The sequence below is a fragment of the Lepidothrix coronata genome, unplaced genomic scaffold, assembly GCF_001604755.1.
Source record: "Lepidothrix coronata isolate B3197 unplaced genomic scaffold, Lepidothrix_coronata-1.0 Scaffold27, whole genome shotgun sequence".
NCBI classification, from domain to species: Eukaryota; Metazoa; Chordata; class Aves; order Passeriformes; family Pipridae; genus Lepidothrix; species Lepidothrix coronata.
In genome coordinates this window covers 7,323,569-7,350,734 of record NW_016690207.1, presented here as the reverse complement: position 1 = coordinate 7,350,734, position 27,166 = coordinate 7,323,569, and the positions used below count along the sequence as shown (strand labels likewise).

At 49.2% G+C, this 27,166-nt stretch overlaps 1 protein-coding gene across 4 annotated transcripts; it reads left to right on the top strand.

Moving 5' to 3' along the window:
• The first annotated feature begins 1,742 nt into the window (after positions 1-1,742).
• SNX19 (sorting nexin 19) lies at positions 1,743-27,166 on the top strand. Of its 4 annotated transcripts, XM_017809789.1 has the most exons (11): positions 1,743-3,705; positions 4,066-4,204; positions 4,947-5,047; positions 5,169-5,288; positions 5,550-5,680; positions 6,816-6,912; positions 7,521-7,686; positions 9,960-10,089; positions 20,531-20,715; positions 21,513-21,600; positions 22,413-27,166. In XM_017809789.1, exons 1-11 carry the CDS (start codon positions 2,182-2,184, stop codon positions 22,588-22,590), a joined length of 2,859 nt encoding a protein of 952 aa, XP_017665278.1. In that variant the 5' UTR covers positions 1,743-2,181; the 3' UTR covers positions 22,591-27,166. The 4 variants fall into 4 exon arrangements, with proteins under 4 accessions (XP_017665278.1, XP_017665280.1, XP_017665281.1 ...); XM_017809791.1 differs by lacking the exons at positions 20,531-20,715; positions 21,513-21,600; positions 22,413-27,166 and adding an exon at positions 11,862-12,073; XM_017809792.1 differs by lacking the exons at positions 20,531-20,715; positions 21,513-21,600; positions 22,413-27,166 and adding an exon at positions 7,036-7,136 and having other exon boundaries at positions 7,500-7,686; positions 9,960-10,085.

Genomic DNA, 27,166 nt, shown 5'->3' with positions numbered 1-27,166 from the left:
GCGGGTCTCTTTTTTTTGCAGTTACACAGCACAGAAGCATTACTACCTGCCCAAGGACCCCTCTGCCCCCTCCCGCCTTCAATATAAAAGCCACTAGAGGGACAGGGATGTTTGTCACCTCTGGCATCATGATTAAAAAGTCTTGGCATTACTCTGGCAGGTCAGCATTCTCCAGCTCTGGTACCCTGTTATACAGGTAAGGCCTCTCAGCCAACCAAAAACTCATAGCAAGTCCAAAATATCTCTCAAAGAGTGAAGGGAAACATCTGGAAAAGGCTGGAGGCGAAGGGAAACTGAGGCACAATGTTTTAACTACAACGTGATCAGCACAGTGAGATCCAGCAGAAAAGAAGGTTTTAAATCTCTTAGAGGCTTAATCCTGGAGCAGGATAAACCAGGCTCCGCTGCCCAGCTTTGTAACCCCAAAAACTCAAGCTCTCCCTTCTCCGTGTATATTTTGAAGCAAACCTTGGAGGCAGAAACAGTTTATAAGACACATTTTGCTTCCAAAAAAAACCCAAACCTGCTTCAGCATTTATTCACACCCACCTGGCACATGATACCAGGTACTGGGGCTTATCTAACATAAGTATTTACACCATAATACACTAAAATAGGGGCGGCAGCGCCCAGACCGTGAGGGGCACAGCACAACCTGCACATAAGCAGCTCCAGCACCCAAACCCACCCTTGGATGTGCAGGAATTTCAGGGATGTACCACACCAGCATCACAGCTCTGCTTCCCAGAGGATTCAGGGCGCAAAGAACCCCTTTGAAAGCCTAAACCCACCACCCTTTGGGAAAAAAAGACCAGGAAACCTTTGATTCAAATGCAAAGGTTTTGATTCAAAAATAAGTTTTTTATTAAACAAAGTTTTCTTTGCTACCTTATCCTTCTGTACCACTCACATACAGCTAAAATACACTCTCAAAAATTACGTATTTGGGGCAATTATTATAGCATTGCAAAATTCTTCACTACAAATGAGCAATTTCACATCCTGCTCCCCATCCCGGGCACCTGTAGCTCCCAAATCCCATCCAATCCCCACTCCCATGGGCCGGAGCAACTTCTTCCTCCTGTTTGTAGTTTATATTTTGCTCTAAATACAAACCCAAGAGCCACAACCACACACAGAGACAAAGCAGAAAATCCCTGGCAGGTTTGTTTAAGTTGTAGCCAAGGAGTTTCTCAGCACCAAACACAAACATCATCATTAAGAACAATCAAAATTTGCAGTAACACCTTCCCAAAACTCCTCCAGCAATAGTAGAAAAAGACATTATTTTCCTTTATTTAGTTTTAATAAATTTTAGCTGAACAATAGTTTTTTTACGGGGTTGATAATAGTTTTCGGGTTTCCTTTATTTTAGTTTTAACACATTCATAATAAATTTTAATGAATTAAATAAATTTATTTTTTAAATTTTATTTCTCATCCATATGAATAATAACAATAAGGATAAATAAAAGATGAATTGATTGCGTTTTTACACTTTTCCTAACGCATCTAAAATAAAACGTGTGGAGGTGGAAACTTATTTCGCGCTGCTGCGAAGTCTTAAAAAATTATTTTTTTTAATTTTTCATTTTTAAATCTCAACGACTCGGTTACGAGAACTCCCGTGCGTCCTCCGCGCCGCCAGGGGGCGCTGTAGGGAGCGCCGGGACGGAAGCGGAAGTAGCGGACGGTGCCGCCGGTGGGCCCGGGGCGGTGAGTCGGGGCCGTGAGTCGGGGCCGTGAGTCGGGGCCAGGGGTCTCGATGTGGCGGTGTCGGCTTGGCAGCGCCGGGGCTGTGGGGTTTTATGTTGTCGGTACCGGCTGAAGGGGCCTGGGCGGTGGGGGCCTGAGGAGCTCCGGGGTCCGGTGAAGGGACCGGTCTGGGGGTCCTTGACAAGCCCCAGTGAGGGTCCCGGGTGGTTGAGCCCTGGTACCCAGTCAGGGGGCCTGGACTGTTGTGTTCCATGAGCCCCAGTGAAGAGCCCGGGCTGGGGCTCCCTGACGATCTCCAGTGCCTGCTGAGCGTCCTGCTCAGTTGAGCCCCAGTACCTCCTCAAGGAGCGCGAGCTGGGGGGGGTCCCTGACGAGAGCCGGTACGGGGTCGAGCTGTGCCAAGCCCTATCTCTCGTTGACCAGCCCGGGTGTTTGGCGCTTGGCAGCCCATCTGCCCACCCCACCATGCCGGGCCAGGGCCTCTCGGGGTCCCGCCGGCCGCTGCTGGCCCTGGTGGTCGCGCTGGGCTGGCTGCTGGCCCTGCAGCTGCTGCTGGACCTGCGGGCGCTGGGGCTGCTGTGCGGGGCCCTGGCGGTGCTGGGGGGCTGGCTGGGTCCCCCGGCCCTGGTTCCCCGCGGCCGCCGGCTGCGCCTGGAGCGCTTCGTGAGCTCCCTGCGGGCCCCGCCCGGCTGCCCCGCGGACGAGGCGCGGCTGGAGCGGGAGATCGCCAGCACCATCCGTAAGGTGGTGCGGGATTTCGTGGCCTCGTGGTACCGCACGGTGAGCAGGGAGCCGGCCTTCGAGGCCGAGGTGGAGAGGGCCATGGTGGGCCTGGCTGCGGAGCTGCGGCGGCGCATGGCGCGGGTAGACCGCCGAGCCCTGGCCCGCCGCCTGCTTCTGCTCTGCGGGCAACACCTCCAGAGCTTCCTGCGGGCACGGGACGCCCTGAGGGACGACCCCAAAGGCGGTGGGACGCTGTGGCAGGAGTACAGCCGGCTGGCAGGGCCGCATCCTGCCCTGCTCAGCCCCGCGGCCGAGGTCGGATGTGCCCGCGCGGCCGTGGAGACGCTGCTGCAGGCGTTGGTGCCGTGGCCACACCTGGAAACGCGGACGGGACGCTTCGTGGTGGTGGAGCTGGTGGCCTGCAATGTGCTGCTGCCGGCCGTCAAGAAGATGTCTGATCCCGACTGGATCAATCTGCTGCTCATTGGGATGTTCTCCAAGAAGCCCCGCGGTGGGAAGCCCCACACTGCACCCCCAGTGCCAGATTCCTTGCCCTTCCCAGCACAGATGGATACGGCTCCTGCCGGGCTACCCCCCTCCCCGAGGGCTGTGGAGGGGCTCAGGAGAGAGGCAGGGACTGCTGGCGAGGAGGGAGAGGAGATAAGGAGGTCGTGCCACACAGAGGAGCCTTTCCTGCGCCCCCAAGCCCTGGGATCCCTCTTCCCCTGCGAGGGTTTGGAGCTGGAATCCTCCACGCCCAGTGTGGGCCAGGACACGGACCTGCTGGCACCATCCCCCACTGGGGAGCTCCTTGATGAGCCCCCCCAGGACCCCTCTGTGCCAGAGGGCCTGGCCTCTTTGGAATATGGAACAGGAGACCTGGAGGAGGGCCCTGCCCCCAGCTCAGATGTTGGGCTGCTTTCCACCTCTGCCTTGAGCTCCTGCCCTGACATCCAGATTGAGCCGGTGGTGGAGAAGGAGGAGGAAAGCCCAGCAGTCCCCAGGAAGTTCTCCTCGCAGAGACCCTCTCTTCTGGGGAGAGATCTGGGGGCAGCAGAGGGCCTACCACATATCCCCCCAGAGGCCGGGCAGTCCCTGCCCCTGCTCTCATCCTCTCCAACAGCTTCCATGAGCACCTTCAGCTTTGAGCCCCTGAGCAGCCCTGACGGGCCGGTCATGATCCAGAGCCTGCGGATAACTGGGACCATCACTGCCCGGGAGCACAGTGGGACTGGCTTCCACCCATATACCCTGTACACTGTCAAGGTAAGGGCTCCCCTGGCATTCACCTCTTTTCCCAAATCCCTGCCCTGACTGGAGCACTGGTTGGTGTTTGGAGGTGAGGATTTGCTCTGTGAGTGTCTCCACAACAAATTTTGTCTGGCAGTGAGGGAATATCAGGCACAGGGTGTGGGACAGGAGTTCCCACTTTTAGCCAAGGGTCATATGAGGCTGGTAGAGTCTTTTGTGTTCTGTTTTTGCCAGTTGTTCCATTGGGATGGGTTCCTTCACCTTCAGGGAAGGGTTAATGTGAGGATGGAAGGGTCCTGGGAATTTTGGGGCCAGCAGCGCATTGGGATTGTTTTGGGAATGTGTAAGGATTATTCCTGTTGCCTTCCTCCTCAGTATGAGACAGTCCTGGAGGGTGAGGGTGCAGGGAGCCTTCAGCAGGTGGCTTATCACACCGTGAACCGCCGCTACCGGGAGTTCCTCAACCTGCAGACCCGGCTGGAGGAGAAACCGGAGCTCCGCAAGTTCCTCAAAAGTCAGTGCCTGCATTAACTCTTGTAGTAAATCCTCTCCCTCTCATCCCATTCCATTCTTCTCAGCTCTGAGGGTTTTCTGCCCTGCCTGTGCCCACATCTCTCTTGTTTTGTGCAGAGCTGGCTGGAGGGTTTATCTCTTTTGGCCGCAAATTCCAGTGTTTCAAAATATTCTTTTTTTTTTTGATCACAACACCCAGTTTTGTAGCTTTGCACCTTAACAGTGAGTGGAAACACTGGTGTCTGAAAGAATCTTGTTTGCATAGAAGAAAATAGAAATATGTGTCAAACATGAGCTTTTTTTAGGAAGAAAACAGTATTTCTTCTAATGCTACTTCTATATAAAGCTCCATGGAGTTTAGCATGTTCCAACATAATTCCTTGGTTCTGACAGATTGACTACAAAACTGCTTTGTTGAGAATATTCGGGCTCTTGGAGCAATTTAGAGTCCTTGTTCTTGCTGCTTTTAACTTAAAAGCATGGAAGATGTGAAATCCAGCAGAACACAGATTCCATATGGATTGAAGGTCTGATTCAACAACCCTGGTTTGAGGGGTGTCTTGCCTTGGGCAGTGTGTGGTGATAGTCTTAACTATGAGAGCATTAAGGTTTTAATACAGACTAAAATCTGTATTTAGATTTTAAAATCTTAATTTTTAATCTTGGATTTTAAAATCTTTTAAATTAAGATTCATTTTTTTCCAGTTTTCTCGAACGTGCTCATGGCTTTGTTTCCTTTGTAGACATCAAAGGCCCAAAGAAACTGTTCCCTGATCTCCCCTTTGGAAACATGGACAGCGATAAAGTGGAAGCCAGGAAAAGTCTGCTGGAATCCTTCTTAAAGGTGAGATATTTGTGTGCCCCTGTGAGCTAAAAGCAGATGTGACATCAGATCTCTTCTACATTACATGATCAAGCTGGGAAGTTGACTCCAGAAAGCCCTAAATTTCCATCTCTCCTTGCAGCAACTGTGTGCAGTCCCTGAAATTGCCAACAGTGAGGAGGTGCAGGAATTTCTTGCCCTCAACACAGACGCCAGGATCGCATTTGTCAAGAAGCCCTTTGTTGTCTCCAGGATAGACAAGGTAGGAAAGCAGGAGACTGGTTACCTGAGCCCCTTCCACCTGGACATCTCTCTTAGGCTTCAGCGTCTATGAGGAGCCAAAAAACTCCAACATTCTGTAGCTGGGCTCAGCTTGCTCAGAAAGCCATAAAGCTGGGGAGGGTCAGACCCCATCTCAAAGAACCTGGGGATTAATAGAAAATACAGTGCAAATTTGAAAACTCTTAATATCTTTAAGGAGTAAGGATCTATTCAGTAATTAATGGCACTGCTGGCCTTGCAGATCGTTGTCAATGCTATTGTGGACACTCTGAAGACGGCATTCCCCAGGTCAGAGCCCCAGAGCCCCACGGAGGATCTGAGCGAGTCTGAAGTGGATGGAAAGTCCCAGACAGATGGGAAGAAGGCGACCAAGTAAGGGCTTCTCCAGCTTTGCAGAATAAGGAATTAATGCATAAACTAAGCCCATTGTGGGAAAGAACTGACCTGGTGCTTTATGTGTTGTTGTACTTTAACCAAATTACTTTCTTCTTCCCTTGCTGTTATCCAAAGGATTTCCCAGGAATGCTCAGGTTTCCACAGAAGGTGGTTTTCTTCCCAGGGGATCTGCCATGTGCTGCCATTTGCCAGCAGAGACGCTGTTGCTCCCGGGGAATTCCTTTTTACCCTTAAACATGTGCATGACCCATATATGTCATGAGTAACTGGAAAATGCAGCTATAAATTATCTACCTGAAGGTTCCCTCCTGCCTCTCCCATGTGTTCCACACAGTGGCCTTGCAAAAAACACATTTGAATGTTTATTTAGGAGTAATATTGAAGGTCATTGCATGTGTGTTGCTCACCAAGTGTTTATTGGTGCTGCTGGCAGTGCCAAACCTCATCGTGCTCATTAGTGATTCTTCCCTCACTGAAGAAGGGAAGGTTTCTGCACAAATAGTGGTTTTTATTCCCAAAAAGTGATGTTTTGCTGGAAAAAGCTGCTTTGAACAAAAAGACAAACCAAAAAAGTACAAGTTTGGAACCATCTTGGCTGAAAAGGACATTCCTTAATGATAGACATTATTTTATGATTTGTCCCATAATCCTGAGCATCCTTTTATACTCTCCTTTCTGTGTGTCTTTATGATTGGATTTCACAATCCTGCTGAGTATGTTTCATCTCAGAGGCTTTTCTGAACACTTCCCTGAGTATGCTGGAATGTTCACACCTTACTGATATCTGCCTACATCTGCCTGTCGGCTTCCGTGTAACACACCTGTCTGTGTGTGGAATGTTGGAAAGCCTTGGCTCAGGTGTAGGTCAGGAAAAATGCTTTAATGCTTTTTTTGCCTGGTTTTGCTGCTACCTCTTAGTTATCCTGGGCGCAGGTGCTGGTTTTGAACCACTTTAGGTCTAATCAGGCTTTCTAGCTTGGATGTGGCACTGGGCAAAGATAACTGGTCCTGGGTCTTGGCTGAGGCTGGTCCTCGGTCTTGGTGGAGGCTGGAAAACTCATCACTCACACCTTGCAGAGAAAACTGACTGTGCCATGTCTCTGCTTTTCAGGTCCAGGCTGAGGTTCTCGTCTAGTAAAATCACTCCAGTGCTGAGTGTGAGTGAAGCTCATGACAGGATAGTGTACTCCATCAGGGAGGGCAGCGCTGTAAGTTCATATCCCTCCTGGAATCCTTTCACGATCCCAATCACTGCCCTGTTTGGGTGCTGGCTTGGAATAATCCATGTGCACGAGGGTTGTGGTTGCTGCAGCCTTATTCCCATGTGCCAGGTGGACAGTAAGCAAGCCTGGATGTGTTGTTGGCTACACCAAGTGCAGACAAAGGAGATGGGTGGTTGTCTGATCAGTGGGATCCAGGCCTGTGTGGTACTAATCATCATGGCTAGGCTTCGCGAACGAAGATTTGGGAAGGCTCTATCCACATTTGCTACAGGCACGCTGGTGGCTTATGAGGCCAATACGTGACAGACATATCCGATTGCAAAAGGCACAGCAGAAAGACTCCTTAGATGGTGTATTCTGCAATACACGGTTCTTTCTGCGTTGCCTTTTTTCCTCGAGAGTGATCCTGCGTGTGTTCTCGAAGGAGACAGCTGCGTTATAGATGGTGTGTCTCCAGGCCTCCCGATTTGAGGCCAGAGTAGACCAGTTATGGTGATCAATATGGCCAAGGCTGAGATGTTGTTTCAGGGAGTCCTTGTATCTTTTCTTCGGGGCTCCTCTCATGTGGTAGCAATACAGCATGGCTTTTGTAGGTCTCTGGCACCCTGTCGCTGGCTGCTATGGAATCCTTCATCCAGAAGCAGGAGAAGCTGCTGGAAGCAATCCGTAGCAAAGCTCCTGAAGGCGAGGGAGGCAGAGAACCTAAGGGAAGCTCTGTGCAGGAGGATGTGGATGGGACACATCTGGACACGGACTCTGGTGAGCTCAGCCCCTCTGTAACTGCTTTAATTTCTCTCCTTTGGGACCACAACAGCTCCAATCAATTTACAGGGTTTTCAGGACCTGTTCTTCTTGCCCTTGATTGAAGGGAAAGCAAACTGAGTTTTTCCAGTCCTGTTTGGTGATTGCTCTGGGCTTTGTTGAAAGCAAATTGAGTCTTGGCTCCTCCTGGATCTTCACCTTTGCGGACTCAGCATTGTCACTGCACAAATAAGTTTTTTAAGGACATAGTGCTTAAACTGGCAATGTTATAAAATCAAGCTCCTCGAAACTGAAAAATGGCCAAATTGCAGTTTCTTGGTAGTCTCAAATTAGCCTTATATGTCCATGCACTATAAAAGGACCTATTGAGATCAAGTTTGGATAGATTTGATGGGAGTAGCAAAAATGTAATCCCAGTTCAAGGAATGATGTTCCCTTTCTGATTCTAGATCCCTCCTCTGAAGCACAGGGGTGCCACAACTTCTCAAAACAGTTACAAGATTATCTTGAACACAAGCGAAAATATGTTCTCTAATCTTTTTCTTGGAATTGCTGAGCTGTATCAGCTGGAACTTCCCCAAAATTTCTTTCCAGTGTTTCAAGTTGGGCAAGCTCTGACATGTGCTTGTGACAGGATGGGTCTGGTGTTCTGAAACTCAGCTTGTGCTACCAGCTTTGCCTATAATCTTGGAACACATGGTTTTGGGGAGGCAGGACTGGAATTGGAGGCCAGGGCTGTGCACCAAGTTCCCTGAACTCTGAGGGAGAGGGAATGTCAGTGATGGCAAATGCCTGCAGGTCTGGGATGTTTCAGGCTGGGCTGGCAGGGCGAGGGGAACAAACATCTGGAGCAGCTGGATAAAAAGGCAGCCTGTGTCCCTGTCTGCTCATGGAGTGACTTCTGGGAAGAGGTTGGCCAGCATCTGTCTGAGGAAGAGGACTTGAATGCTCCAGGAATAAATGGAGCTTGCTGAGGATGGTCCCTCTATGAGGTTGTGGGGAAACTGGACAGCCTGCTTCTGGCTCTGCACTGGGAAGTCAAGTCTCAGAGGGCAAAGCAAGTGAGGAATAGCTTAGACGTGGCCCAGAGCAAGAGGGCCAAGTGCCCTGTCTTTTCCAAGTGAAGTGGCCTGGAGTTAATTAGTCCTGCGCGTACGCAGTGGGGAGAGGAAGAGGAGGGAAGGAGAAGGTCCAGAACCCCTCTTCCCTTTATTTTCAGCAGAAGGTTGTGTGTGTAAATTTTCTATAGGCAGAGTGGTTGGAAGATGAGGCATCAGGGAATCCAAATTAGGAAAAGCTGCTGCACCTGATCTCACCTGGCCAACCTGGCATTAGGCTCAGGTCGGGGCACTGGCCTAGGAGTGGCTGCCCCAGGCAGGTTTGTGGCACATTAACGAGCCTGTTCAGGACAACACCTCAAGTGCTTTGGGGCCAAAAGTAATTTTCCAGCAAGTAGAAAGTGTTTACACTGAAGGTTTTGATGTGCTCCTGAGGATCAGAGAGAGGTTGTGCTGTCCCAGGCTTGTGTCAGCAGGGATATGTGAGGACGTGTATGGGTTTGTGTTTTAACATACATGTGGTTTTCCACCTTCCTGCAGAGATTGGGATCTGCCACACGATGGCAGCCTGCAGCCACCATCTGGAGCCTTGTGCCTGGGAAACTCTCGGAAGAGCAGAAAATTTTCCTGAAGACCAGGAAAATAGTCCTCAGTAGTGCAACTTTTGCTGGCTGCAGTCATGCCTGCTTTCTCCCCTTTTTGGGCTCAGTTCCTTCTCAGTGAAACAGAGGGTTTATCAACTATCGGTCCACATATAGGGATGGCAGCGTGCCAAAAACAGATGAGAAAGCAGCTACTTACTGGAGCCTTGTGCCTGGAAAACTCTTGGAAGAGGGGAAAGTGATGGGGAAGACCAGGAAAATAGTCTTCAGCAGTGTACCTTTCTCTAGCTACAGTGACTACTTTCATTCTCACCTGTTTTGGGCACATTGTCATCCTCTCTTCAACTGAGAAGGAACTGAGCCCTCGGAGCAACTACATTCTGGTTTGTTGTGGCCCTTTGTGGGGAGACTAAGGCTGCTTGTATGGAAGTAGAAGTGAAAGAGTGGTAAGGGCAGGCTCCCCGGACTGGCTGAGCTGCAGCAGGTCATCTGTGCGTGGCACAAAGTGCCAGACCTGGAGGAAAGAGTGAGTTTGGGATGATGCTTTTCACCAGGTTTGCTCAGGCACTGAGTCGGTTTCTTCATCTGACCCTCCTCTTCCTCCTGACAGACTCTGAGACAGCTTTAGCTGATCTGGCCCTGGATGTGCTTCGTCTGGTGCTGGTGGATCACTGGAGCTGGCTGTGCACAGAGAACATTCAGAAGGTCTTCAACCTGCTCTTTGGGACCCTTGTTCAAAGGTAAGGCCTGAATGAGCAACCTGGCAGCTCTGGGAGGGTAAATTCCCTTTGGAGTCACAGTCTTAAATGGAGCTCATGCCTGAGTGTGGGTAAATGTTTTCTGAGCATCAAAGTTCTGTAAAGAAGGTGCTGTGTAAAAGAAACCTCTTGGAGATTTGCACTAGGAACTGTTTTCCCTGTGAGCAAGGATGCAACTGTAGCAGGCAGCTTGCTGTCCCTTAATAACAGGGAAAGGAAGGATCCAGCCCTGGGAATGGGAGTCTTGCCTCATGAAAAGGCAACAGTGCCCAGCTCCTTGGCTCTCCAGAGAGAACCGGCCTCCTGGTCTCACTGCCCAGTGGCTCAGCTTGTTCTGTCTACAAAAGGAAAGTAAACAGGCCGAGGGAACAGCAACTTGTCAAAAACAGCTCAGAGTGTGGCCTGCCAGGGCCTCTGCTCTCACTGCTGCACCCCCTGCTCTGCCCTGGGGCAGCAGTGCCTGTGCCTGGGGCAGGGACATGCACATGGAGTGGGAACAGGCTTCCTTTCCAGCTAGGATGGACTCGCCAAGCTGTCCTGGGGCCAGTGCCTCTGGGTGGTAAGGCTCTAGGCCAAGACACACAAACAGAGCATTCCTGTTTTCTGGTGTAGGTTGGTGGCTATCACTAACTGAGGATGTGGTTCTTTAGAGCCCTGAAGGACTTGGGCTTGGGAGAATCTTGGAGCAGAGCTTTTCCCGCTCTTGCAGGCATCCAGAGTTGGCATCAGAATGTGCAGGGCAGCACATTATAACTGAGCTGGTAACTTAAACTGCACTCAGTAGAGGTTGCCAAAGTGCTTTGAGGTCAGGCACTGCTGCCTTCACTCCTGGGTCTGTTCCCTTGGGTGGCAGGAGGTGGGCGTTCCTGCCATTTTTCCAAAATGGGATCTGGTCTCTTGGGAAATGAGCTGGAACCCAATCCCTGTGTGTAAGCAGAGAGGTATGAGAGCTTGAACAGGCACGTCATCACCGCCTGTTAAGATGTGTCCTGCTCACACAGGGAACCTGCAGCACCCACGTGTGGCATTGGTATTTTCCACTAGAAAGCTGGGATACACACAGCATGCCTGGCTCTGAAAGGTGCAGGAGCTCTGTGAGTTGTGCTGGTGGAGCTGAGTGAAGGGAGTGTGTTTGTAGCTGCTCTGCTTCAACAGGTGTGGGTAAACCCACTGCAGGCAGAGCTTTGCCTGGAGGTGATATGGTGGCTTCTCCATGTCACCATCAGGACAGGGTGCAAATACAACCCCTTGAACAAACCCTGTGTCCATGCTGAAATCCACATGTTGAGGTTGACTCTGCTCTTGTTCTGGGACAGTCAACAGTCCACAGGTCTGATGTGAAGGAGACAGGGAAGGGACTTGCACAGTGGGAACTGACCTGTTGCCAAGAGGATGGTGTTGCTCGTGGATTGCTGCAGGGAAAAAAGTAGATGTGGGCATCATCCCTTGAAGAGATGGTCCTTCCCTGTTCCTGTCAGTGGGTGAGGTGGTATGGGGCAGAAAGGAGGTGCCCTGGAAGTGTTTTGAGTGTTAGGAAGGGGATTGCCACTAGGTGCTCCTCTGCCAGTTTGTATTTGGTGAGTAGGTGCTGCTCCTGCTGCCTCCTTGCAGCTGCAAGATGATTCTGCTCTGGCATGAGGCACATTCAGTGCAGAGTGATAGAAATACCTGCAAACCAACAAAAAGCATACCAAGAACAAGAACCAGTTTCTCCCAAGAGCCAATCTCCCTCTCCCTTGGGGTCTTTTTCACAGTGACATCAAGTGATTGCTGTGACCACGGTGTCCATTCTGGGATCTCCCTACCTGCTCTGTTCAGCGTTCTCTGCATGGAGCATCCCACCAGACTCCTCTTTCCCCTCCTTCCGTAGCTGGAATAGCGGAGCCAGGCACTATCCATCTCCCCTGAGTGTCAGTTGGATGGCAGGGGGAGAGGAAGGCTACATGACCGAAAAAGGTATTGTTAAGTAAAGGGAGGCCGTGTGTGCGAGGCCCGATCTGCTTACCCCGTTATGTAACAGGGAGGGATCCTTTTTAGGAGCCGAAAGGAGAGGCGGGTGGAGAGGAGGCGGATGGGCTGAGGGGTGGGAATGACCCTGGGGCCAAGGACTGCTTCCAGCAGCCTCTCTCTGTGTGCTGGGTCTGTGCCTGTAAACCAACCCACTGCCCCTTTCCAGCTCCGCTCCCTTCCCCTGTCCAGCTCTTGCTCCCCTCCCATGGGCTGGAAAGGCACATCTCCTCTCTTCCCTTGGGAGGCTGCAACAGGAACCTGTTTGCAAAGTGGACTACCTGGGGGTGTTCTGGGCTCCGGGGGTGTTTAGTGGAAGAGTTCAAAAGCATTTGGAGAATCCGGGTGCTTTTTAGAGCCTTGTGAGTCAAAGAGGTGTTAAAAATATATGACGAGCACGCAAACCATGCTGTGGCTGTGAGCCCACACCCTGCCCTCAATCTGGCCCCACTGGGTCAGGGGTCTGCCAGTGCCACGAGGAGCTCGAGACAGCAGTGGAGCCAAGGGACAGCCACCAGCTTGCTGCTCCCCTGCTCCCTCTGCTCCACTTTCCAGACAAGAGCCCCAGCAGAGTGCCAGCATCCCAAGGATGGATCTGGGAGTGTTTGAGGTGCAGATACAGGTCTGTAAGCTTTTTCCTAGCTCTTTCCTGTGCAGCACAACAGAAAGCCATAGAGTGCAAACCACTGAGTGGGGTAAAGTGTCTTGGCTCACCCTGGCTGTCTGTCCCCTGAAACCTGAGCGAGGCTGGGGCACAGAGGCCGTGCTGGGCTCAAAGTGCCTGTTTCTGAAAGGAGCATGTAGAACTACTCAGACAGCTTTGATAGTGTCATGTTCCACTGACGTGACTTAAAATAAATGCAAATCATCCCTGCCTTACCCAGGAGCTCACCATTGCTTGGCTCTGCTCTTTGCTTTGGGTGATTCCACTGCTGCTCCAGGCTTTGTCCCCTGTCCCCTCATCCCTCAAGCGGGCAGGTTTGGGGAGGTGACGTTTCAGTCCTTGTGAGCTGTAGGTGGACAACCAGGGATGCTTTGAGACTGACTGCAGGTGACCATAAGGCTTTTGAGAGCATTCTTGCAAGTTCTTGCTGTCACCTTGGCTTTGGGGCTCTTCTGGCCTGTCACTGTCAGCCCAGGTGTCACAGACACTTGTGCAACTACCGCTGTTAAGTCAGTGAGCTCTGTAGCTTCAGGGAGCTGCCTGCTACATGCTTTTTATCTGATTTTCTCTTCTTCTTCCTTGATCTCTGTGCCAAAAGAACTGCGACAAAGACCCTTGGCAGCTGCCTTGATCCTCTTGACTTCAAAGTGCTGCCAGTGTCTGACCCTCTTCGATGTCCCTGAGTCAGCCTGTGTGCTCGGGCAGCACTTGTGGGATGGGAGTGCTGGGAGCACAATGGCCATGTCAGGGAATTCTGCCCAGCCCTGGAGCCATGCAGGGGCCACATTTGACAGCCAAGATGGTGCCCCAGGCCTCATCTTGCTGCTGGAGTGGGGGTCAACCCAAAGCTGGGCTATACATGTCACCCAGCAGAGGTGGTGCCCTGGGGTGGGATATGGCTGTGTGTGGACAGACGTTCCCTGTGGAGGCTGCCTCTTTCCTCCCTGCATTATCTTTAAAAGGCATTAAAGCCAAGGGTTGACTCATGCTCTGCAGGTGCCAGGAGAAGCCAGGAAGGTTTATGCTAAAGCTGTGGCTTGTCCCACTTTCCTTTGGCTTTGTGGAGCAGTAGCTTCCCACTTTAGCCTTGGGCAGCATCTTGGAGTTTTGGTGGCAGAAACAAGCAGCCAGAACTGTAATATGAATGCAACTGGAGCAACTAAATCCACTAATTCTTCTGGTTGTTACCAGGGGGAGTTGATTTGGGCATGTTGGGGAGGACTGCATGTGGAGGGGCTGTGCTGGCAGGCCCAGGTTCGTGGCAGCAAAGTCCTTGTCCCTAAAAACCAAGCCAAAAAATCAGCACCAGACCTAGTAAATAGGGGAACCAACCTCATGGCATCTTAATCTTCCTCTCTGGATTTGGCTATTTGTGTTGTAAGTAGTAGCAGGAATCACAGGCCTGTGGTATGTCAGGAACAGCGATTTCAAGACTGTATGTGTCTTCGTGTGTATATGTAAAGTAAATACAAATCAGCTTGGAAGTGGGCCTCGATTCAGCTGTCTCCAACCACCTGGAAATTTTGGATCTGGCTTCGAATCTCTGTCCCAAACAAAATTTTTTTCCCTCTTCTAGAAGCAGCATTCTTCCAAAAACAGCCACTAGAATGAAGCAAGCACTCTGTGCTTTGATAACAATTGCAACATTATTTTAACTCGGATTCTGTTTCAACAGTTACATGTGCCAACTTTTTTTCTAGATTTAAAAAACCACAACAAATTCCTATTTCAGATAGAGCAAAGAAGAAAAGGATGGAGAGAAATTAATGTGTCCTTGTCGTTTTTAATTTGCCCTGGTTTTTGAAGGGTTATTAGTAGCTTTATGTATTTTCATTCTGAAGTGGGCTAATGAAGCAATTGCTCTGAGCAGGGCCTGGCTGAGACAGCCTGGCCTCTCCCTGGGGCACCACTGAGAGCTTAATTGGCTCAATAAATGCTTGATGAAGATCTTATCAAAAGCCAGGATGCTTTGTGAAAAATCAAGGACGTTTGGATTTTTTTTAACCACATGCTTTCCCCCCCCTTCCCTAAACCCCAAAGCATCATAGGGAGATCCAAGTGGATAAAAGCAAAACCAGAGCAGTTTGGGTGAAGACATTGGAGTCCTGTGTGTTTCCATGATTTCTTTTAGCAGCAGGTGCGTTTTGAGGGAGCAACACATAAAATGGTAGAGAAATCCCAGCACCGAGGTGTGGTTTCGTGCCTACAGGGGGTAATGGTTCCTTAGTGTAGGGAATGATGTGGTTTTTTCTCCTCTCTGCCCCACAATAAGATGTCCTGCACACCCACATCTCCCAGGGTAGGAAAATCCCTCTGCCCAGGATGTCTGGCCTGGGTAATTCCGATAAGGAATGATGGATGCAGATGCCACCAGTGTGAACTTCCTGCAGCTGGGTTTGTTTTTTGCTTCCCTCAGTGTAGAAATGGGGAGAGGGACCCTGGCAAGACACTCGGTTTGAGGGAAGACACTCGGCCTCCTACTCAAACACTTCATCACTCTGTGTTCAGCTGGGTATAGGATGGGCTGTTCACAACTGTAACTGCGATAGGGCAGCAGGAGAGGAACACTTCTAGTAAGAAAAGAAGAACAGTTCACTTTGTGCATCATGTGTCATTGGCCAGAAGTTTAAAAAGACTCAGGATGCTTTGTGTTCTTAGATTTATGGAGGATTTTTTCTTTTCTTTCCTATTTCCTTCTTTGGTGCAGGGTTTACCTGGACAAGTGTGGGGTTGCTTTGAAGGTGTTGAGCTGAACCTGCTGCACATCTCTGCTTGTGGCTGTCTGGAGAAGGTGTATTTAGGCTCAGGTAGCAGGTGCTCGAAGCTGAGCCTGGGGGCAAAAAGTCTCCATTTATGTTTCTCAATTTTAACTGTGCCCACTGCAGCTGCTGCTTCATTTTTACAGGCTTTGCTCAGAAAGGTTTTGCAGTCACAGCATTGAAATGTTGCTCCTCTTGAGTCAAGGATATTCTTGTGGTTCAAGGCACAGTTTAGGGAGGAATTTGGATATTCTGTGATTTGGTCTGGTGATTTAAGCACCAGCCTTTCTTGATTTCAGGAAGAGTCATGTTTGCATGACTTGTGGTTTCCAGATGTTGTCTTTTTCTTCAATCATTTTCACTACCTTAGTCTCATGGGCCTTTTTTGAGCTCCTGGATAGCCATGCTGAATTCCTCAGGGAAAGGGGGGCCTTGTTCTGCGGTGGAAGGTGGTCAGTGTTGAGCAGGACTTGCTGCTCTTACACTCAGCTCATGTATATTTATGGAGCTGTTTGTATTTATACAGCTAATGCAGAGGGGCTCTCTCATCTTTGTCTTCTTCCTAATGTGGTCTCCAGTTTGTGTTTGTCTAAATCCTTAAAATCCCCAGTTTTGGGGAAATCATAATTGCTATAGCTTCAGATTTTAATTATAATCAGAAAAATTTGACTTCACTGTTCCTTAGCTCAAGTGATCTCAGTTCTTATCCTCACCTTGATGGATGAGAAAAGCAGAGTTTGACCAGCTTCTAGTAAATTTGGCATACTGTATGTCTTTGGCCATTCCTGGTCCATCTTTATTTTTCAGACTAAGCAAATCCAACCTATCCAACCTTTCTTTGCTGAGCTCCCTCCATCTGTAGGTGAACCCTCTGGATAGTCCACTTCAGTGAGTGCATCCAGCCAGGTAAAACTGATCCCAGATGCCGTGTCTTGCCTGTCCCTGACTCCCAGTCTGCCTTTCCCATAGGCTGCTCCTTCTTAGCAGCCTTTGTTGCATCAAGGTGCTGAAGGAAGGCCCAAGTATGTCCCCGCCAGGCCTTGTTTTTCATTCCCAGGGTGTTCCAGTCTTAATGGATCCCTTCAGCTGACTTAAGGCACGGCATTAATTTGGCTCTTTTTTAGCAGCCATTTCATTCCCCCACCAGCAGCTATTTCCAACAGAGGTCCCTTACAACATGGGCAAGTTATGCACCTCCAGATTATCTTCCAGGACCCCATAGCCTTTGGAATCTGTCTCTTTGCATTGGGCATTATCAAAGCATTCAAATGTCTGAGCCCAGGAGGTCACTTTATCTATTTCTGGTCTCAGCTGAAGTGTAAGGAGATGGCTCAGTGATAGGTGTGTTTTTTCTGTCTTTCTTATTCAGGCTATTTCTTCATGAAATAGCAGAATGGAAATAGTAACCCATCAGCCACCCAAAAATAAAAAAAAGATAGGTCTATTTGTGTTTCTCGGTGGATTTATTTCTACCTGGGAACAGCCTGTGTGTACTTTCAATGTGGCACATGGATCTCAAATGCTCAGGCCTTTAATAGCATAAAAAATCATCTGTGACGTGCTGGCGAAGGTCAGCTTTGAACCAGCAAATCTTTGGAGTTCCTGTGCTGTTAATCCCCATCCTGGTGCAGCAAGTCTGCCTGGTGGAAAAATCAGTTTGCCATTTTCTGGGGTTTACTCAGGTAGGAATTTTCAAAAACATTGGTGTGACCCTCCCTGAGCTGCAACAACAACAGTGGGAGTTGAGGTGGGATTCTTGGGGTATCCTGTGCAGGGCCAGGAGCTGGACTTGATGATCCTTGTGGGTCCCTTGCAATTCATGATATTCCATGATTCTATGAATTATTTTGCTCCTCGCAGTTTAAATGCTCCTGGTGCTCCCCCTGTGCATGTTGTGCAAATGGAATGTTATTCCCTCCAAATGGGTGTCGGTGGTGACTTTAACACATTCAGGTTGAGCGGAGGTTGGAAAACTCTTTGTGGCAGGTTTGGATATTTTCTTTTGAAGTATCTGAGAGCATCAGCTGCTCTCCCAGGGAGGAATTAGAGCCAGATGGACCAGTCTAGACAGTTCTTCTCCCGGTGCTTTTGGAATGGCTCCGCACCCTGGTAGACTAGCAAAAGGGGACCCAGAGCAGAGTTGTGTTAGTCTTTGTGTCATGTGCACCCAGCTTTGTTTTCTCCTTCTTTCTTGTCCCTTTTCCTGTTTAATTCCTTCTTTTATTGTATACTTGTGTGTTTGGGTGCTTCTTCATCAGTTGTCTGAGTGCCATGTGATGGGGCAAGTTGACCTCTTCTCAGGAACTTGCATGGAGCTGTGGCATTTATTGGTGCAAGACCCATGGAGCCATTCCCAGATCCTGCACTTTGCTTCCCAAAGTGGAAGGCAGTGAGCTGCCAGACTAAGGAAGAAAATCCATCAATGGTGTTTCACAACTGTGAGATGCAAGACCTGTGAGCACTCACCTAATCACAGTATGTGCACATATGATGAGATTTATTGGTGTTACTTATAGATCTTGATGCCTAATTGTGGTGATTTTATGGAAATAAATGGGCTGAAAATGTGATGTTGTTTGTGTGGGACCTTCCAGCATTTATCAGTTCTCAGCTTGCCCTTGAGCTACCTGGAAACATGTGCTGTCTTTAGGTTCAGCTTTCTCTCTGCTCAGTGTTTTCTTGATTTTTTGCTGGTTTAGGAATGTTTCTAAGGAAAAGAAAGCTCATTCTTTGCATTCTGCAACCTTTTTAACGCTGGAAAGTGGCTATTGCTGTAATGAGGTTCAAGTCAATGTTCAGTCTGATCTCCTTGGTGCAGGTTGACTGTTTGCAGCTCTCTCCCCAAGGCTCTGAATTTCTGTTGCTTGTCACATGTTTTCTCAGCCAGGAAAGCAGGCTGTGTAGAAAAACATGTTAATAAAAAACTATGTTAATGAAAGCTCTTGGCCCTGGGAAAGTCACAGTTTAACACTTTGATTTGGTTAGCAATGGCTGGAGGGTTTAACACGATCCAAGGTGTTAAAATCTGCTGATGGCTGGAGATTAAAACAATTTTAATTGTATTTCCAACATGGGCTTTCCCAGGCAGGACTGGGACACTTTGTCCTCTAAGACAGGTGGAAGCTTCAGATCTCTGGCATTATCTTGTAGCAACATCAGTATGTGTGGTCCCTGGTGAGGCTGAGCATAAAGAATGTGTCTTCCCATTAGTGGGATCACTGGGATCATTGCCCATGCTCCAGTAGGACCTTAATCTGAGAATACGAGGCCTTCCTGCTGCACCAAGGCTCCTTTTCAGATTTTTAATGGACATTTCTTGGGTGTTCATCCCTCAAGACTTGCAGCTTGGCACCTCATTTCCTGCTGACGAAGGGAACGTCACGTTGCCGCACTGTCCCTGATGACAACCTGCTTCCTTTGCCCTGGTTACCTTTAGGTGCTGCTATTCCCGACTCTCCACTCACATTAGCCCAAGTAAAGACACCCTTGACCTGAATGGCTTGCCTGGGAAGAATGCAGACAGTCTGGCAGAGCGCAGGTTAAATAAAGTTTGCCTTGGCAGGGCCTGTGCTCTTGAATGGACTGGGAGCTGCTGGGGAATAGTGGTGACGGAATTGCAAGCACGAACACCGGCTGCCAAGAGGAATGGGTCTCCTGGCCCTGCTGGCCGACTCCTCTGCTCTGGGAATCTTGAAGTACTGGCAAAATCACAAGCCTTTTCCCTTCCCCAGCACTGTGCCGGTATTCCCGTCTTTGCTCCAAAGCCTCCTGCCGACAAGGACAGTGGCACTGGGCCCTCATCGCCAAGTCCTGCTAAACCAGGGGACCACAGGGAAACCCTGTGGCATCAGGGATTCATCCATAGCCTCTCCTAATTCTGAGAGGAAAGATTTCAGGCAGTGGCAGGTTCTGACTGACAGCTCTGGCTTTTGCTGTTACATTGGAAGGGATTTCACATCCAGGAAAGAGGGTCCATATGGTTGATTTAGAAACTCTCCCAGCACTTGTCTGGTGGGGACAAACCCGGTGCAGCTGCAAATGCCTCCAACCTGTTTTGTGGAGCAGCATTTCAGGGTCTGCAGGTTGTTAGTGTATAAAGGACACAGTCCTGACCCAGCAGGAGGGCCCACCAGCAATTCTGTTGGATTTTGGATGAGAACAAAGAAATTCTTTACTATAAGGGTGGTGAGACCCTGGCACAGGTTGCTCCCAGAAGCTATGGCTGCCCCATCCCTGGAAGTGTTCAAGGCCAGGTTGGGCTTGGAGGAATGTGATTTAGTGGAAGGTGTCCCTGCCCATGGCAGGGGGTGGAACAAGATGGTCTTTAAGGTCCCAAAACCAAACTATTCTGTGATTCTATGATTCCATTGCTTGCCATCAGTAGATGGAGCAGGTGTGAAGAGTAGGAAAGCAGAGGGCCAAGAGCAGAGCAAAGCAGTAGGATATTCATGACTTGCCATCCTTGGACCTTGTTTTGGTCTCCAGGGAAGACATCCTTGACTGTCTTGGTGGCAGAGGGACTGATGAGAGGAACAGTGGCTGCCAGAACATGCTTATGTCCTTCCAGTCTTTCCTGGGTGTTGTTTTTAGTTAAAACACCAGTTTTTCCATCTCTGTATTGGCTTGTGCATGGAGATAACTTATGAGCTTCAGGCCAGTTGTATCCCTTAGCTTTGCTTCCATTAGGAATCAGTGATTCACTTGGATTCCTGTGATTAGCAGGATGATGGAGCTTTTCATGGCCTTCGCTTTTCCCCTGTGACTTTACACACATGTTTGTCCATAACAAAGGGATCATATCCTACTTCTGGTGCATGGAAAACTCAGCTAATTAATACTTAAGAAAATATTTGCTGTGCAGACTTGAAAACTGCATGTTAACAAATGCAGCAAGCTGATTTAACCCTTCCAGGGCTCCTGATGGGCAGAAATAGCCTGACTTGGTCCCAAGCCTGACTTTTCCTAACCTTTCTCTGTCTCCCTGTGCCCACAGGTGGCTGGAAGTGCAGATGTTTAACCTGACCTGCACCCAGCGTTGGGTCCAGTACCTCCAGTTGCTCCAGGAATCCATCTGGCCCGGAGGAGTTTTACCAGCAGTGCCTAAACCCCCCAGGACAGAGGAGCAGAAGGCGGCAACAGCAGATCAGGCCCTGCAGAGCCTGATGGGGATTTTGCCTAGTAAGTGTGTCCCAGGGACTTGTCAGTTGCCCTTGGGAAAGAAAAGTGGCTGGAGAACCCTCCAGTGCACTGGAATCTGTGGAAATGTGGTTAAACACTGAGATGGAGTTTGCTTTTGCCAAGGCACTAGGAAAGGTTCATGACCCTTGAAGTTTGAATGGTTTCCTGCAAGCAAAAATCAGTTTTCCAGTTCTGGATAGTTTGCATAAGTATTTGGGGAGCAGCACAGCTCAGAGAAGAAGGACGGGTGTCTTGGTGATTTCCACATGGGGACTGGCTGCAATTCCATGCTTAGAGTGGTGACGCAGTTCCTGCCAAGCCACCTCACCCAAGGCAGGGTTTAGGAAAACCAGAGGCACACTGTGCTCCCACCTGCTGCCAAAGGGTCCCATGGCAGAGAAGAGTCACTAGGCAAAGCCTGCGGCTTTTCCACTGGACTGAAATCCTGAGCCCAGTTGCACTGGATTTCCCTCTCTTGAAGTTTGACTTGGGGACCTTAGGCATTAAAGCACCTGCTGGCTAATCCATGTGAGTACAGTCTGAACTTTTAACTCCTTGCTGCAGTGTAAGGGGCCCTCACTATCCTTTGGTAATCAAAAAGCACTACCAGTATGTGCCCTTCCAGCCTGGAACACTTTCCTGGCAGTCCGTCCTGTCCCTGGCTGTTCCCTGTCATGGTGATGCTGGGCATGAGATGCCTCGGGCTCAGAGCACCATCACAAGCTGCGATTCAGCACCCACCAGGAGAAAACTGACCTGTGGAAATGTGCAGTTCCTAAAGCACTGTCTCTTTACAGATGTGATCCAAGAAATCCTTGGGACCAGCAAGTGTCGGATGAGTTGGAACCTGGTGCTGGAGTCCCTGAGCCAGCCTGTGATAAACAGGTATGTGGATTTTAGTCTTTACCCTGATGGCCTCTGATGGGGTCTGTGAGCTGTGCTCAGGGCTTTGCCATGCAATTCCTGCTTCCAGCTGCTTGGCACGAAACTTATCCGGCTCATTATCCCAGACTTGCAGTATTAGAGGGCATCTGGCTTGTTTGTGATGAGGGTGCATGTCCAGGACCTTGGTCTGGCTGGAGGTTATTGAGTCATATTAATTATGTTGTTAGGCCTGCTTAGTTAGGGGATGTCAGGGAAGTAAGACAAATCCTAGTTTAGTTTGTTTTTGGAGGAGCTGCAGATCCATGTAGGGGGGTATTTTTGTCTATGCCCAGCGCTGTGAGTTTGGAAAGCAAGGGTTTGATAATGGACTGCAGAGAAATGAGGGTCAGACTGGACATCAGGAGGAATTTCTTCACTGAATGGGTTGTTAAACATTGGAAGGGGCTGGCTGGGGATGTGCTGAAGTCCCCATTCCTGGTTTAGGAAATGACTGGACATGGCACTCAGTGCTCAAGGTGGCATTCAGTCAAAGGTTGGACTTGATGATCCCAGAGGTCTTTTCCAACCTCAGTGATCCTGTGAAACACATGTGCCACCTCCCTCCAGGAGGTGTGTTTGTGTTTTCTGTGCTGCTCAGCAGCTTCAACACACGCTGAAGGGTTTGGGGGAGGTGGAATAAAAGCTTAAAACATTTCTTCCAGGGTCTGAGATCATTCCTCTTTCCCCTGATGGCAGTCAGAACACACCTTCCTCATGTGAGCTTTGCCTCCTGTGCCCTGACCAGCCTAAGCTTTGTCTTCTCTCTCTTTCAGGCACCTGGTTTTCTGCCTCTTGGACATTCTGCTGGAGTTCTTGGTCCTGAAGGGCTCCAGTGAGGAGCCCAAGGCTGCAGCTGTGGCACCATCTGCCTATGGTGGACTGGACAAAGCACTAGGACTGGTTGAGCCAGCAGTGGGGGAGAGAAGCAGCCACAGGCATGGGATGATTTGATTTTCAGAGTGTTTACTAACCATGTCTGGGAGCTTCTTGTACAGAATATTTCCAGCCACTGCTAAAGGAAGCTACTTCCAGGCTTCTCTCTTCCGGCCAGGTGGTGGATTAAACCCAGTGTCAGGGACTGAACATCTACTGTGTATCTGTTCCATTGCTGACCTGATGGAGAGCCTGGAATGAAGATGCCTGAGCAGTTGGAGAAGGATATTCAGGCTGCTCACAAACCCTATAGTCTTGCCCATATTTCTGCACAACTGTAACATCTGAAGGCAGAGATAGTACATAAGATTTGCTTTTGTGGCATCGGGCTTCACCTGGCACTGGCACAGAGAGACTTGATGTGATGGGATCTTGTTCCTGCAGGAAGGTGAAGGGATGGGAAATTCTGTCCCTGCTCTTTAATCATCCTTGTGCCTGCAATGCCCAGTTGGTGTTACTAGAAAGAAGATGTGGAGGGAGTGGAGTGTGGAGATGTGGTGATAGTCCTGAAGTCAGTGTCCAGCTGCCCAAATACCTGGGAGGTGAGAGCAGTGCAGGAATCAAAGCTGCTGTCCTGCCTTAGTGACAAAGATCAGCTGCTTCCCACTGCCACTGCTCTGACATGGTCTAGTTCTTCATCATCTGCCTGATCAGTAGGATGCAGGTGGACTGTGATCCTGGGAAAGAGAACTCTCCTCAGGCTAAGGAGGAATGGCAGCTTGGCTAGACTGTAGGATTCCCTTTCTGAGTCACCTTTTAGTCCCTGGGGCTATCACCTGGAAGGCACAGGAGAAAAGAAGTTGACCCATGTGTGACACAGCAAGGAAATCAGCTCCCACACAAAAGTGCTTGTCACGGGAAGTTCTGGAAGAGGAGGGAACAGCCAGGGATGAACAGCCAGTGGGTCAGATCACAGCAAAGGGCTTGAGAGTACCACCTGAGCTCTGGTGTTGATTGTGTGTCACCTGCTTTGGTTTGCTGTGCAATAGTTCTGTGCAGAGGGCTCTGGGAAGCTCGTCAGGTCACCATGTCCTACCTGGCACAGAATGGACATGGATTTGGCAGCTGCTTCCCCAGGTTGTCCAAGACTTGAGTGGTTTGTGAGCTAATGCTGCTCAGGTCTCAGTACAAAAGGACAGAAATGCACCAACAGACTGGATTGATGATCTTTTTTGGTGTATTTCTGGGAGAAATACGATCTGAGCAGTGCTGGATGTGGCTGATCAAGGCATTCTCTACAGATCAAAGGAGAGGGAATCATGCAGGATCACAGCTACTGTCTGTTACAGTACTACATGAGGCATTTCATCTCATAGAATTGTGGAGTATCAGATGGGAAGAGACTGCCTGCTGTTCCTTGGAGCTGTATGCCCCATGGCACATTTGGAGGGAAGGCAATGCAGCTCCAATGTGCCTGTTCTGCTCTTCCCAGAAGAGCTGCTTAATAATGGACCCACAGCAGTGTGAGCTGCTTCCTGCTTCTGTGTGTTTTGTGAAAATACAGGAAGGGATTGGCTTGCTGTCTGCAAATATATTTTTAAGGAGCTCTAAGGACATGCCAAGATTAGGCAAAATCCAATATAATGAAGCAAAGCAGTTTTGCATCACTTTATCAGAGCCGTTTCTCAGCAGTAACACTTGGGAGATGGTAGATTGGCCACTTGCTTGGAAAAGGAGGGAGGCGTAAAGTGTATTAGGCAAAGAGTTGGAGAGTGCTTTGGGATAGTCCCAAAGCAGAGATTATTGGGAAGGAGGGCTCAAATATATCCTTAAATACCTACTTGGAGAGCAGCTGCTTCACCCTGTCTTTCACTGCTAGGCTCATTTCTCTTCTTTTTCCTGTTGCTTCCATTTACTGCCCCAGCTGTCAGGAGTGGGAGCAGGAGCCATTGACCAGGGATGATGCAGCAGAGCCCTGTTGTGCTTGGTGCCTTCCCAGATGCTCTTGTCGTGCTTGTTTGCTATTGCTTCCTAATTAATTGTGTGGTTTGGAGTTCCAGGACCCTGGTCTGTCATTAATTAGGGATAATATTAAGGATTAAATTAAGGACTGTAAATTATGCACTGCCAGCTCCAGGTCAGGGCAAAAGTCTAGCACAGTCCTTACACACACTGGATATGGCACTGGAAGAATGAGCTGATGCTTCTCCTTTGCCAGGAAGCCCAAGTTATCCCTGCTGTTAAACCTCATCTCTGCAATTATGCAAATGACTGAATATTCAGGAAGTAATTTGTGGGTACTGCCAGTTTGGGAGCTGATGCTTTGCTGGGATGGTGTAGCCATGATTTGGGGTTGTACCAGCAGGAACATCCCCCTCTGTGTTTATTTACGTGGGAGGAGCTGGGGCAGAGAGAGATGAAGTAGATTTACTTACATGCACTTTGAAGTCAGTATTGGAGTTGGAAACAGACCTAGGAGTTTGGATTGCGAGATCTTTGTTTTAATCTCCAGAACCCCCTTTCTTGTCTCGTTTAGGCTGAGCCCTTTCTCATGCTCTCACTGGCTGGGCTTCAATCTCCCATTCCCTCCTTGGTCTGGTCTCACAGCTGAGGTGAAGTTGCCCAGGAGCAAATAGCCCCTCTCTGGATCTTGTTGTTAAGGAATAAAAAAATCCAATAAAAAGCTCAGCTTTTTTCTCCTGCTAGTTCTTTGTCTCACTGTAATTTTGGGATTAAATTGAGCACAACGATGGCAAAGGAAAACTTCTGCATTCAGATGGGCTGGAAGTTTATTTCCATTTGACTAAGACTAGAAAAACTGCTTTGGTAAAACAAGCAAGGTTGACAGAATAACTTTAGCTCACTCTGTATGTGTCGTATTCCCTTTTTCTGCAGGAATTTGTAGAAGGAATTTGCAGAACACTTCAGCCACCTCTTGCTAAAGGGAGGGTGGGGAGAGCAGCCAGGTTTGATCTCAAAGAGTTGCAGCCTTGTGTCACGTTACATATAGAGCAGCATGTGCTTCTGGTGGAGGACAGCTCTCCAGGGTCCCTCTGCATGTGTGTGATCTCTTCCATCTCACTTCGTGCTGGTTTTGTGGCACTGAGGAAAAAATTTATTTCCCTCTGCCTCAGTTTCCCCCTAGTTGACTGGAAGCTCCTTGGAAGCAGGAGCTGCTCCTGTGGACAACAGAATACAGTGGTAAGAACTTCAGGGCACCACTCTAAGCTAAACATTCCTGTGTTGAGACAAAGCTTGGTTGTTTAATTGTGTCTTTAGGGGGAAAAGTCCCACCATGCACTGACTCCCCATTGTATTTCCTATATTCAACCCTTTGTATCAGCTGTTTATGGTGCTGCTGTTTGAATCTGGGTAGAATTGTCTCGAAAACCTGTTTTGTTGTTGAATGGGAAGCAAACCTGCACTCCCAAGTACCTGTGTGCAATGATATTTTATTTCAAACTTATTTCTTTGTCTGGGTTTGAAATTTGCCTTTGATCAGCAACTGTCTCTAAGGCAGCCCTTGTGAAGAGAAGGGCAAGTAGGGGAGAAACCAGAAAGGCCAGGTGGCAGTGGGAAGGTGGGGACAAGCATCCCCCAGGTGTCACAAAATGCAGGACAGGTGACAGTGGGTGTGGGACAGTGGTTTTTCTTCCTGGCACACACATACTCAGACACGGGAAAGACCACAGTCCTTAACAGCTTCATCAGGAATCAGGACAGTTTCCCACCTCTGGCAGCATCAGCATTCCTGCTTTCTCCCTGCAACACAAACTCCTTGGTTTAGCCTTGCCAGGGAATGTGAAACCAGGGAAGCCATGTGGAGATCTATTGCCTTTCTCCTGGAAGACAGAGAAAGACTCCCAGAGAAGCAGGGATTGTGCAGACCCATCCCCACGTCCCTTGGGCAGTGGAGCTTAGGAAGTTCCCTTTGGAGCAGGAAAGCTGGTAAGCTCTAAGGAGGTAGGGAATGTCTGAAAAGGAGAAATTCCATGTGAAATTTGAAATATTATGTTAAAGGGAAAAAAAATGGAGGAAGAAAAACCTGATACAATCAATGCTTGGGTCATGTATTATTGTGGATTAGCTGTGCCACAGAAGGATCCTGTTCACCCCATGGAATCCATCCCCTGCAAGCTAGTGAACATTTGTATGGCACATGATGTGGGAATCGTGGCTGAAGCCTAGTTCCCTGGGATAATATCCACCCCGGGGTGGATTGGGCCATTTCCAGTGTCAACAGCCAGAGGATTAAGCATTTATCTCATCAGAGCAGGGGATAATTAATACCAGATCGAACTTGGGGCTGAATTTGACACCAAGTGTGGCTTCACCTCCTGCAGGCGATTTGTGGGGACTGGGAAGATGTTCCTCTGTCCTGCAAGGTGCAGGGATTGCCTTGCAGATCCATAGCTACTGGGATGGCATTGATCTTTTCAAATGAAGCTGAGGGTGAGCTCTCCAGGTAGGCATTAGGGATGAAAACCTATCAGGAAGACTGTCCCTTCCAGCCAAAAGTTGGAAGAATAGAATCAGGGTGCTGTGATTTGCTATCATCTGGGTTTAAATGTAAAATCCAGGGTTTGGCACTTGTGACTTTGTTGAAATAAATTAATACCTTTATCCTGGCCACAGTCCAGGTCAGGTAATTATA